This window comes from Rhinolophus hipposideros, assembly GCF_964194185.1.
Source record: "Rhinolophus hipposideros genome assembly, chromosome: 9".
In the NCBI taxonomy this organism is placed as follows: domain Eukaryota; kingdom Metazoa; phylum Chordata; class Mammalia; order Chiroptera; family Rhinolophidae; genus Rhinolophus; species Rhinolophus hipposideros.
The window spans coordinates 29,493,989-29,506,940 of record NC_138055.1 but is presented as its reverse complement, the minus strand read 5'-3'; the positions used below and the strand labels follow the sequence as shown (position 1 = coordinate 29,506,940).

Here is a 12,952-nt window from a genome sequence, read left to right as displayed (position 1 = left end):
ATCTTATTATTTGCTGTCAATTTGTGCCATCAGTTTCTTTATTCCTCTTTCTTTGCCTTCATTTTTATTAATGATTTTTATTTCATTTAATCTTCTCTATTATTATATTTTGGGATCCTTTTAGTGTTTTCCTAGAAATGGCAAATGCATTTTTAAATTATTAGTGTATCTTAAGTTAGTAATTTTGCCACAGCCAAAACTATGCTTTCCCACCTTGTCTCCTATTGTCGTATATTTTACTTCTGGATATTATTTTACCTCAAAAGACACTTTAATGCTTGTGTATTTTAATAGTCAATATTCATTTATTTTTACTCATATATTTACCCTATCTGAAGTTGCTGATCACTACTTAAATTTTTTTATTTCCATCTTAAATAACTTTCCTTTTTTTATTGTTCTGTCAATAAGTGCTCTCAAATTTTTTTTATCTGAGAATGATTTATTTCAGTAAATACAGAATTCTTGTTTGGCACTTTAAACATGTTATTCCATTGACTTATGTCTTTGGTAGTTTGCATTGAGATGTTATTACTCATTTTTATTGTTTTTTTCCTCAAAAATAGTGCATCTTCTTTGTTTTCCTGGCTGTCCTAAATATTATTTCTGTACTCTGTTTTCTGGTAAGTTGACTGTCATGTGCATAGGTGTCATTTTCTTTTTATTTATTTTGCTTGGCATTCAAAGAGCTTCTTGAATTGGAGGATTACTGTCTTTCTTCAGATTTGCAATTTTTTTCAGCCATTATCTCTTCACCTGTTGCTTATATCTCATTTTTTCCTTTCTTTCTAGAATTCCAAATGCATGTGTGTTAGACTTTTTGACCATGTTCTACATTTTTTTGTGCTGTTTAGCTCTTTTCATTTTTTCCCTTTTTAGTTTATTTTGGATGTTTTCTAATGGCATATCTTTGCATTCCCTAATCTTGTCTTCTGATCTTTTCATCTTCCGTTAAACCCATTAAATGAGTTTTTACATTATATAGTTCTAAAGTTTTTTGGATGATTTTCATAGGTCTATTTCTCTGTTGAAATACTCAAATGGATACAAATGTAATAAATATTTAGTATACTATCTACTTTTGTCTAAATTTCCTCTATTGTCTTCAGCACAATAATCCTAGAAATTTTGAAGTCCTTCTCTATTTACTCCAATGTCTAGTTCATCTATTAGTCTATTTCTATTGACTTTTATCTTTTTATTGTTGTTGTGTTTTTTTTTTTCATGTTTCTTTCCTGTCTAGTAATTTTTATTCTATGTGTTATGGATGGAATGTTAGTATCCCTCCAAAATTCATGTTGAAGCCCTAACCCCTAATGTGATTGTACTGGGAGATAGGACCTTTACGTAAGTAGTTCAGGTTAAACGAGGCTGTAAGGGTGGGGCCCTAATCTGATAGGATTAGTGTCTTCATAAGAAGAGATACCAGACAGTTTGCTTTATCTCTCCACGTATACAAATAAGAGGGCATGTGAGCACCCAGCAAAATGGCAGCTGCCTACAAGCCAAAAAGAGGCCTCAGAATAAAACCTAACTTGCCAGAATCTTGATCTTGGAATTCTCAGCTTCCAGAACTATAAAAAATAAATCTGTCATTTAAGTTACCCAGTCTTTTATGGCAGCCCAATCTAACTAATATAATATGCTTGACATTATAGGTGATAGTTATAGTGACTTTGGATTATGTTATCTATTTTCGGGAGGTGTTGAGTTTTGTTTTGGCAGGCATTAATTTACCCGTGGATGAACTTTTTCCTGTCAAGGCTTCATTTTAGTCTTTGTTTGGGGGATAGGGTGTATTTCAAATTCAAGTTATTCCTAGATAATAGCCCTTACTCATATTCTTAAAATACATGGTCTTCACTCCTAGAATAAGATCTTTCTGAGGTCTCATTTGAACGTCCAGGCTGTTCACAAACTTCTCTGAACCCTGGCTAGGCTCAAGTCCATTGTCTTCCCAGGACTCAGAGATCTCTGGAATCTCCACTTATCTTTCAGACCCTAGGAAGCTGCTCTTTTACTAGGTCTCCCAGAGACTCATCAGGCAATGTGCAACCCAAGAAATAGCCAAGGTCCTAGGGACATTTCTATGCAAATATCTGGAGTTGTCTCTCTGTGGATAGCCTCTGGGATACTTTAACCTTCTTAACCCAGTTGCATTAGTAGCCCTGAACTTGAATCTCTTACTGTTGTGCAGGTTCAACTTTCATGGACCAGGGCTCTTAAAATGCCCCCAAGGAGAAAACATGGGTGAATGTGGGACTAAACTCAAGTGCATTTCCTCTGTTAGGGATTACAGCCCTGCCTTGGTTTTTTTCCAAGACTTCCAAACAGCTATTTTGTATATTTTAGTTAGCTTTAATAATTGTTCCCCATCAGAGGGACAGTCCAATCATGATCCAAATCAGACTTCTCCTTGCCCAATATTGAGCTAACTAAACAATAACAGCAGCACACACACACACCTCAAGTCAAAACATGATCATTAGCAGCTGCAAAACAAGGAAAGGGATATGATTTCTTGCCAAAAAACTTCAAAATGAAACTTCTAAGGAAATAAAAGATCATGGTATAGACTGCCGTGTCTTCTAGAAGCAGAATTAATGAGTCATCAAATCCTGAGTATTCTTTCTCACCAGTGATGAATACCTCCAAATTTGGAGTGAAATAAACTGAGCAACTATCTTTATCCTTTTGTGGCAGCAAGTGGGAACAGAGAGAGTAGTTATAATGAAAATGGCTTAGGGCTCCAAGAATGAATTAGGGGAGCCATCTCAAGCCTGAGGGAATCTTTTCTTTGGAAATGTTGTCTGATCCTGACTGTCTACACTAGATCCTGGTACAGGGTCTTTAATAAAACCTCAGAGAAAAGCAGATCATGTAACCTTTAACAGAGGCCGCACAGAGACTCAGATGATCTCTTTTCTTTGCTTTATCTTCTCATCTCAGGAGGTACACAGAGTGAAATGCTCAGCCCTCAAACCCTTGTTTCATAGACAAAACAGGTCTCAGATAAGGTAGGAGCAGAGTCAAGTAGAATTCACTTATTATGTATCACTGAAAAATATATCTGATTAGAAAATAACCAATATAATAAATACAAAATATGTAGGAAAAAGGAGGAAAGAATCATAGTAAGCAAAAGTAAGGTAAAGACAAAATAAATTAAAAACAAGGAAAGGAAGAGATGAGTATTCTCAGTTATACAATACAGCACCTATAAGACCATGAAATATAACCTAATGAAGAAATAAAGGGATTAATCAAAATCAAGAATCAGTAATAGAAAAACTACAGTAAAATAATTAAATGAATTTATCCCATTTAAATATAGAACTAAGTTTAGCCCACTTTGGGAATTCAAATTACAAAACAAATGTAAATATTATAAATCTTGATGAAGAATAAATAACACAGAAGTAAAAGTATAGGAGGAAGGAAGGGGGAGTGAGAGGCATAAGACGAGAGGTAATTTCTTTTTAAATCGTAAGAAGTCGAGTGATATTGACTAAAACAAATATATGGTTAAACATAAATATATTTATGTGCGTATACATATATACACACACACATATATATAACCATGTAAATATAAACAAATATAGGTTAAACATAATGTATTCAGATCTGAGTTTATGTAATAAATTTAACTATAGAGGAATCTTTAGGGTAAAATACCTCATAAAGTCAATAAACACCTAAAGTCTTCACATAATCATTAGCAGCTGCAAAGTTCAGTCATCTTTTAAGGTTCTCTTTGATTTCTTTATCTTCTGCTTAATTAAGAATATTTTAAAATTAAAAATAGCATTTATTTATTTAAAATGGTATGGTAGCACTTAGCATAGCCATATACCATTTAACATATCTATCGATTCTTCTATGTTCTACAGATTCCTGAATGATTGTCCTCTCATGATAACTGGTTATTTCTGGGGAAAAAAAAAAAAAAAAAAAGGTTATTTCTGAATATTGATTTGGGGGCTGATTTTCTACTTCCTTGCATTTTTTTTCCTACTACTTGAATTATTTACAGTGAACATGATTAATAACTACAGATACACACACAATTCTAGTTTTTAATGTTCTAGGGTTGTACCGACTCTTCATCTACTAGTTTGTGTTAGAAGCTTTAGCTTAAGCCTAAAGCCAGCCTAAGAGACTAGAGGACGACAAGACCTCTCGCCAGGGGAATTCCTGCCTAGTGAACAGATATTGTGAAGTGCTAAGTGCAAAATGTTCTCTGTCCTTACCGACCCATGAAGTAGGCAGTATAAGGGAGAGTGGCTCCTTTTTGCTGCTTCTCAGAGACAAAGGAAATACTACCATTGAATGTAGGACACGTACTGAAGATATAGCACTGGGTATCAGGCTCCAATATAGTGACTCATCTCTCTTCGTATACCCACCAAGAACTGTAGGCTGTCAATGCAAATACTTCCGAGTAGAGAGAGGAGTGCTGGGCTATATGGGCTCAGAAGGAAAATGGAGAGAAACAGGTTCTATAGACAATGTTCCAAAGAACTGCTACAAAAGGTACTGGATTGAGCTTTCTTCAATAATTCTAATTAGATAAGCGTGGCAAAGTCAGAATTTCAGCTTAAGTCTCTGTAAATAGGAGATATATATCTATATCTATCTACATATCTACATACCTATCTATCTATTCACAGATATTTTGTGTTAAATCTTTCTATGCATACATGAGTTGCTAGGGAAAGAAAGTAACATGTGAGAACATCTTAATGCCACAAAATTCTATGTAATTGGATTTCTATAAAATTCTACGTAAACATCCTGGGCAATTTTTTAAATATAGTCAGCTTCAAAGACTTCCTGCATGCTGAGACATGAAATCTCTTTCCCGGGTTTCTTTTCTGAACTTCAGACCCATATGTTCAACTTCTTACTGGTTATTGTATCCCCCATTCAGCATGTAGAAAAGTCAAACTTCCCCTGTCACAATTTGTTCTTTCTCTTCATTCTACTATTTTTTGAATACCCACTAGGTGTCAGGCACAATGGTAGAGGCTGGCAATACAGAGATACATACTATATATCCCTATGTTCAGGTGATTCAGGTTTAATGGAGAAGACTGGGAACTAAACATAAGCACAATGCAGACACAATGGTAGATAACAGGGTGCTCTGAGACATAGAGTCAGGCCATCTGATTCAGGTGTGTGTTGGCGGGGGGAGATAGCTTAGTGATCAGGAAAGTCATACAGGATAAAATTTGAGCTTTCTCAAAGAATTAGCAGTTCAATTCCCGGACAGCTAGGCAATTCCAACATCCGCCACACATCTAGCTACTCCATTCAGTCTGGCCCAAACTGGTGGCTGTGGTGTATCTCCAGGTCAGCACTGGCCCTGGAAACTGCCTCCCTGGTTACGTCTCTTCCACCAAAGACACACAGCATATTGTTCACTTAGCTTTAGGCCCCTGTTTGCTCAATATTAGAGGCCACCTGGTATCTTGGTAAGAACATCCAACTTCTTAAGGGAAAAACGACAGCCTAGGTATTTCTGCTCTTTTGATAGTTTTGGTAAATCATTTAACTTCTTGGAAACTCACCTCTTCATCTGTGAAAGGCTAGTAATTACAATACTAGTGCTTACCTCACGGGAGGGTGTACATATAAAATGAGATGAGAGGTGAAAGCAGGTCTAACATATAACGAATATTAACCATCTTTGTAAAGTTTTGAGCATGGGAGTATGACTTTGATTCAAATATTATAATGCTGATCTTGTAAGGAGGATGTGAAGCTTTTGGAATTTTCTCAAATCTATAACTATAAATTTCAATTGAATGCAGTATTTATGATCCTTCTAGCATCTCTGTTTCCAATCCGGCCTAATCTTCATTCCAACAAGATACTAGCCTTGGACAAGTTATTTATCCTCTTTCAGTTTCCTCTTGGTTATCATGGAGATAATTAAATGTACCTCAAAGGGATGTTGTGAAGCTCATTTGAAGTCGGGAATAGAAAATACTACGTAGTGATGCTTTCACACGCAACATTTTGACTGAGGAAAGAGGTCCTTGGGTGAGAACGTAGAGGCGGGGAACTGAGCAAGGGAAAAGGGACTTGGGTGCAGCACAGGGGAGGATATTCCACGCTCTCCGGCGGGAGGCAGTTCGGCGGGAAGAGCGGGCTCCCGGCCCCAGCAGGGGTCGCCGAAGCGCCGCAGTGCAGCATCCTGGCGGCCGAGCTCCGCGGCTTCCGCCGGGCTAAGCTCGCCCTGCCGCAGTCCCTCCGCCGCTAGTGGGAGCGAGCGCGAGGGAGGAGACCCCTGTCCGTCCGCCCATACTTGCAGCTGCTGCCGACGCTCCCACCCGCGATCGCAGCAGGAAACACAACCTGCACCCTGGGCTGTGCAGCGTGGGAGGGTTTCGCGGTCCCAGGGAACGATTCTGAACTTGCAGGAGACCGCGGCTCTCCTGGGCCTGGAGAGTGTGAACAGGTGAGTGTCACGCACGTGCCCAGGTGGCTCTTTCGGGACGACTTTCTGTAGACCCTTCTGTGCCTCTGAACCCTTGGCTTCTGGGTTGGTCTTCCTGGTCACTGGATCCCTCCAGGTTGGCTTGGAGGTTCGCTGAGAGGGAGACGTAAGTGCTGGCGCCCGGAGTTTGACAGCTCCCTTGGAGCTGAAACCGAGAATGCCGTTTTGACTTAGGCTGCATTTGTCCTCTAGGTTGAGAGCAAATGACCTGTAGTCAGTCCTCAGTGGGCCTGTTGATCATTCCAGGATACCTGTTGCTTTGGGAGCAACGCCATAGCCAGGGAGTCTTGAACAATTATCCTCCTCGCTGTGGGTGGTGCATTGTAAGATGAGGGAGAATTTCTGGTAATGAGACCAGGAAAACTTGATTTCAGAGCTAGAAAAGGAGCGGCCGGGAGAGAATCTCGTTCCCACGACCAGACTAGATTCTTTGCTTCCCTAAACAGCTGCACTTCACTTTAATGATAAATACAGAAGTTAAAAAAAAAAAAACAACAACAACTATTACCTTATAAAGATGCTTGCTTTTTTTTTTCCTCCAAGAGAAAGTGGAAAGCATGGTTCTTGATAAGTACAGTCTTTGGAATGATTTGTTATGAATAAAACCTTTCTTTAAATAAAATTTAAAAATCAGGTTTCTAGTAGTGACCTAAATGTCACAGATCTAACACATTATAAAGTCCTGGAAGGTAGCCACTTTGTTTGTATGCACTTGGCATAAATGTGGAATGAATCAATTAATGCATTAGTAATAACATAAGATTTGGAGGCTAACTTCTTTTTTTCTTGTTTCTAAGTGTTCTTTTAGTTCCTTTATGTTTAGAAAAAAATAAATCACCATTTAAATATCTCGGTGTGATTTTAGCTGTAGGAGTGACAGGGACTCAGAAGTTTTTGTGCTAATAAAGCATTGTCCACATGCAAAGTGAATGGCAACTTCTAGACTCAGACAGAATATTTCTGCACAACAAAATTAAACCAAATGTATTTTTTAAAGATCCATGTTATGGAAGGCCTTGGTTTATGAATTATTTTGAGTATCAGAAATTTGGCAACAGGTCACTTATTACAAAAATTTGCACATTTATCTTTTTTTTAATCTTTTTCACATTTTCATGTGAGAAATAAAATGTTGAAGGATGTAAGTCAGTTTTGTATATTCCTCTAAGTAATTTTTCTAAACATGATATAAGAATGACAATAACCAACTTTATTTTTATTATAGTATAAATTTAAAAAACAGCCCAAACAATTTCACTTTCTTATGTGAAATTCCTATGCCTCTGAGGCCATTTGGGAGTCACTGAAATATTTGACCTAACAAATATGTTTTTGTTTTTAAAATCACTTTTGATGCTACTTTCACTAAGCATCAATCAGATAATTACTTAGATTTTATGTGCATGGGAAACAGACAGTTTTCCATGAAATAACAAATTGTTGTTTATAACTCTCCAGACACTTTCATGGACGATGTTTCAAAGAAATGCTTGCCGTTATTATTTAGAATTTGTATAGTTAATGTATCTCCATATATTATGTTTCTGTGAAGCTTCTGTGATGAAGCACTAACCATAGAAGCCTTTTCTTACTGAATACATATAAAATAACAAATAAGAAAGTCCTTTTATCTTTAGCCAAAATATGGGATTGGACATATTACAGATGTTACAGCTTCTGGTTTTTGTAGTATTAATGATTACTAAGAATCTTTTTTCATTATTGGGGATGAAGTAAACAATAGCTAATGTTAATGTTGACCTTTACCTCTTTCAGAGGATGGTCTGGCACTTTAGAAATCAGCAAATACAAAATTTCTTAGGTACAGATTGGTGACTTAGATGCATAATGAAGAAAACAATTATGTGTTAATGTCTTTGTAGAAATACGTTTTCAGAAGGATTTTTACTTTTATCCTTTACTCGAGATGCTGTTTTTGAAAATTTGTAGATGACAATATGCTGGCAGGAGCAGTTTACATGTAAAGATAACAGATTTGTGTCTCAAAATTATCTTTACAGTCTGGAAAAATGGATGAAATGAAGATTGATATGATTAAGTTTAATAAGGATAAAAGTGAAGTCTTGTACTTAGGTTTAAAACATTGATTGCAGAAGTTCAGAAAGGGGGGTCTGCAGTTCAGGTGGAGGATGTGAGCCTGCATATGAGTGGTCATCATGGTCAACCTGGTCAACCACAGTGCCCAGATAAAGAATAGGGAAAACCTCAGTGAACTTTGGCTGGGTCATTTTGTCAGCTCAAACCCCAAGTGGTGAATGCAGTGGGTGCCATGTTTTGAGAGTGATTAAAATGGCAAGTGCCAGTGGAGAGAGTTGCATATGGTGAAGAAGGAAGGTGAAGGTCAAAAACCATAAACAAGACCATACATCCCGTGAGGAACAAGGGAAGATGCCAGCCCTCATTTGCCTAGAAAGTAGAGCCTGGAATGGGGCAAAGGGTCCTCAGAGCAGCTAGGCTAACTTGAAGGGTTCTGAGTGAAAGAAAAGAAAAAGCTGCTTAATGCTTCCCCCTCCCTCCTCTATACCGGGAAGTGGTAAATTAGACACAGGATGCTTGTTGGATGGTTGTCTGATCATAAGGAAGGATTCCTGCGACAGCTGGAGGATTTCCTCGGTTGATCCCAAGCCTCCTTCCAGCTGTACATCCCATGTTGGTGTCAATCCTAAAACACCCACCTATATAAAATGTGTGTACACTGTATATAATTTCTGAAAATGTTAGGAAAATCCAATAAACTAATTTGCTTGAGGTTGTCCCAAAAAGCGAATCATTTATCTTTTGTGTACCAGGGCATGGTGCACAGAAAAACATAAAAACATGAACTAGATGTTATATATCAATTGCTGGATTGTGCATATCTGTCACATGAATTGATCATGTGATGTAATATGAACTGAGATCAAATTTAAACCTTGAAATACAAATTCAATTGTATTGCATTGGGGTTAACTAATATGATGTATGTTATGTAGCCCAAAGGGAAATAAAGAATTCCAAATGTGATTCCCCATCACGTTTGTATATTGGATGTTTACAGACACAGGGTAAATATATGTATTCACGTACTTCAAATATTTATCAATTACTGACCAAAAACAATGCTTTCATAAAAAAAACTTTTTCAAGAAGTACTTTAGAAAATGCTATCGTATGTGAAAATATGTTTTAGAACCAAAACAGATCTAAGTTCAAGTCCTGGATCTGTCATTTAATTAGCTGAACAGTTTGTAGTAAATTACTAATAGCCATCTCAAAGAATTGTAGAGAAGATCAAAATGGAAAATGTTGATAAAGTTGAATGATGGCTGGCATACAGAAGATGCTTAATAAATATTAATTCCTTTTCCAGACACCTATGAATTGCCAAATCTCCTTTGTTTTAGGATTGCAGATTTACAATGATATGGTGAACCCAAAGGCCGGAACCAAAACAATTTTCTCAGTTTTCTAATTTGGACAGTAGTGAATTGTCTGCTAACATCCAGCATGGCTAAAAGTGCAGAGGTCAAACTGGCAATATTTGGAAGAGCAGGCGTGGGCAAGTCAGGTAAGTTGTGTTATGGTTGTTTGAGTGTGTGTGTGTGTGTGTGTGTGTGTGTGTGTGTGTGTGTTTGTTACTGCCTCTTGGGATTGGGCAGAAAGGTGGTTGACATTTCTCATATTCTCATGTGTTGTTCTTTTAGATGAAGTCTCTTTCTCTTTATCTAGAACTTTTATTTTGCATAACCAAGTTGTATGTATTCTTGCTTATTTGTGATAAAGTATCTCTGTTGATATATATAAGGCAGTGGATACATCATAGGTCTTTGTATTCTAAGGAAAGATATTAAACAAACCTCCAAAGAAATCAGATTACGGAAATTAAAAATATATTTGCTCTTTTTTCTATATATGAGATCCTAAAGGGCCAATTTTATATCTCATGCATCTTGATAGTCTCAGCAACCGGCTAAGACCAAGCATGTGTCGGGTGTTTAGTAAATACTTGTTGAATGAATATATCTTTACAAGAAACAGAATTGCATTATTGTCCAACACTTCTAAAATTGGGAAGGACTGGTGAAAACTTAGAGTGACCGAGCTAGACGACTATTGCCAGGGCCTCTGGGGTGAATTTAATGATCAAAATCTGGCTCACATTCGTAATTCTCGCTAAGTAATAAAGGCTTTTTTATTCGCCACCTAAGAAAAGGATTGCAGACCTTTAAAATTAAGGGTGAAATGGTGGAAGTGAAGATGCATCTCATTCAATTTGAAAAATATATCTCAAAATTAAAGAATACTAAAGTCGATATTGCTGAAATGTCAGGGCAGCATGGCTTTTCAGATAATGTTGCCTTAATCTCTTACCGGAGGAGAGGCCTGTAATTGACTTTGCACGTGGAGCTTTTGGTTCTTAGGAAATGACTCAAACAGCTATCTAGTAGGTGTGTGTGTGTGTGTGTGTGTGTGTGTGTGTGTGTGCGTGCGTGTGTGTGTGTGCAGAGGGAAGCCTGTTGGGATCATCCCATACAACAGGTAACCACATAATCTTAAATGAACTCACATGAGCAGATTTTAATTCTGTGATCAACCTCTCTTTCCTACCTGCCCTCTGCTTTAATTGCAGCAGTAAATCTTCCCTATTCTAAATCTTTCTCTCTTTTTTCTTTCAATTTTCTCAAGCGTGCTTTTTCCTGCCATCACCCTTTTCTTCTGCTTGCTGCTGGCTCTTGCCTCTGGCAGAAGCCAAGGAAAGAAAATAGTCCGCAAGGCTAAGACACTGCCAGCCTACAAGAGATTGAAGATAGTTAAACTCCTCCCCACTAATCTCCTCAGTGTTTCCTGATAGCGTGAGAACCTAATTTCTGTAGCTGGTGGAAGGATCTGGAGAATGAGGAAACTGTTCCAGTGAGTGCAGGATGAAGGCATGGGAGTGTGTGGGAAGGCCTGGGCTGCCAACATGGGCTCATCTAAGTCTTTCGTGAGTGAAGGCTCTAGGCCTGGAGCTGACTGTTTATTGTTTATTATTCATTTATTCATTCATAGGCAATAAGGGAAGGGCATTTCTAACCTCAAATCATTTACCAAAACAAATTCCACATGGTCTGAAAAGTTAAAAATTCAATTGAGAGAACCACTTAGCTGTGTGTATATCCATCTTTCCCATCTATACTCTCTCAGTGCAAACTGTGTACTTTCTGTCAAGGTTGACCCATCAGCCTGAGCTTTGTCCCCAGTTTCCTTTGTCTTCCCCCAAATTGTTTCAATTATTGTTTCAATACTTCTTCTCATTCTTTACTGACCATTTTTCCTTAAGCATTTCTTGGTTCACGCTCCATCTTTTTCCTTTTCTCCAAGCATATTGAATGGAGGCTCTACCCTTACTGTCTTAACTTTTTTTTTTTTAACCTTCCATTAATTGCTTAAAATCTTCCATTGCAATCATGCTACAGAAACTACTTTTGTGAAGGTCACCATCGATCAATAACCAACAAACATAATGCACTTTTCTAAGTTCTGGTCTTCTTGGGCCTCTTGTTACTGTTCAACACAACCACTTATTCTACAAGTCCTTCCTTCCCAGGATCCAAGGACATCCCACTTCTTGGCATTCCTGCTTCCTCCCCGTTGTTCCTAACCAGCAATTTCATGGGGTCCTCTCCGTGAGTCTACCTCTCAAAACCTGGGACTCCCAAGGATCTACATACCGTCCTCTTGTCTTCTTACTTCATATGCTCTCCCTGGGGCTGAAGAGAACACCTGCCCACGAGTACAAATTCTGCTGAGCTTGGTTTTATGTTATGTAAAATGCAAAAGCTGAACTTGTTCACTAAGGTCCTTGCTAACTCTAAAATTCTATGAGTCTTGATTAATACAGACTTGGAATTCTTTGGACTGATTTTTCTAACTACCTTTTATCCATCCTACCATTTATATTTATTTTCATTTAGGTGAAATGACAATGACAGATTACACGCCTTGAAACAATTGCCTTTTGTCTGTCATGTATACACAGATCATGTTTTCCTATTTCAACATTAGACTGTTCTCCTGAGACCTTGTAACCACACCTCACATTTAAAAGTCTGACTACCAGTTTGATTTACCCATGGGAGACAATTCTGAGACCTGTACCCATAGTTCAGTAAACACAACCACAGAGTACTTCATAGCTATCAACTTTGAAACCAGACTGTAGCAAGACTGAATTCATGTTTATTCTAATTCTTTGTTAATATGGATATATGATGTCTCTGCCTAGTCATTGTACCGCACGTACACTTATTGCACAGATAAATCAGATTAGTATCTTTTGTTTTTTTAAGTCTGCAAGAAAGTCAACCTGCTGGAATGTAACTGCCGCTCCTCACTTACTTATATGCTTCCCCCAAAATGGACATGGTCTTTGCATGGACTGAATCTGTTTCTCTCCAAATACCC

The 12,952-nt window shown here is 37.7% G+C and overlaps 1 protein-coding gene across 1 annotated transcript in view; it reads left to right on the top strand.

Moving 5' to 3' along the window:
• Window positions 1-6,088: 6,088 nt before the first annotated feature.
• The window catches only part of RERG (RAS like estrogen regulated growth inhibitor), a 95,602-nt gene continuing 88,738 nt past the window's right edge, over window positions 6,089-12,952 (top strand). The window contains exons 1-2 of the mRNA XM_081058208.1: window positions 6,089-6,469; window positions 9,913-10,076. Coding sequence (XP_080914334.1) covers window positions 10,016-10,076 — 61 coding nt within the window. The 5' untranslated portion in view covers window positions 6,089-6,469; window positions 9,913-10,015. The remainder of the gene's footprint in view (window positions 6,470-9,912; window positions 10,077-12,952) is intronic.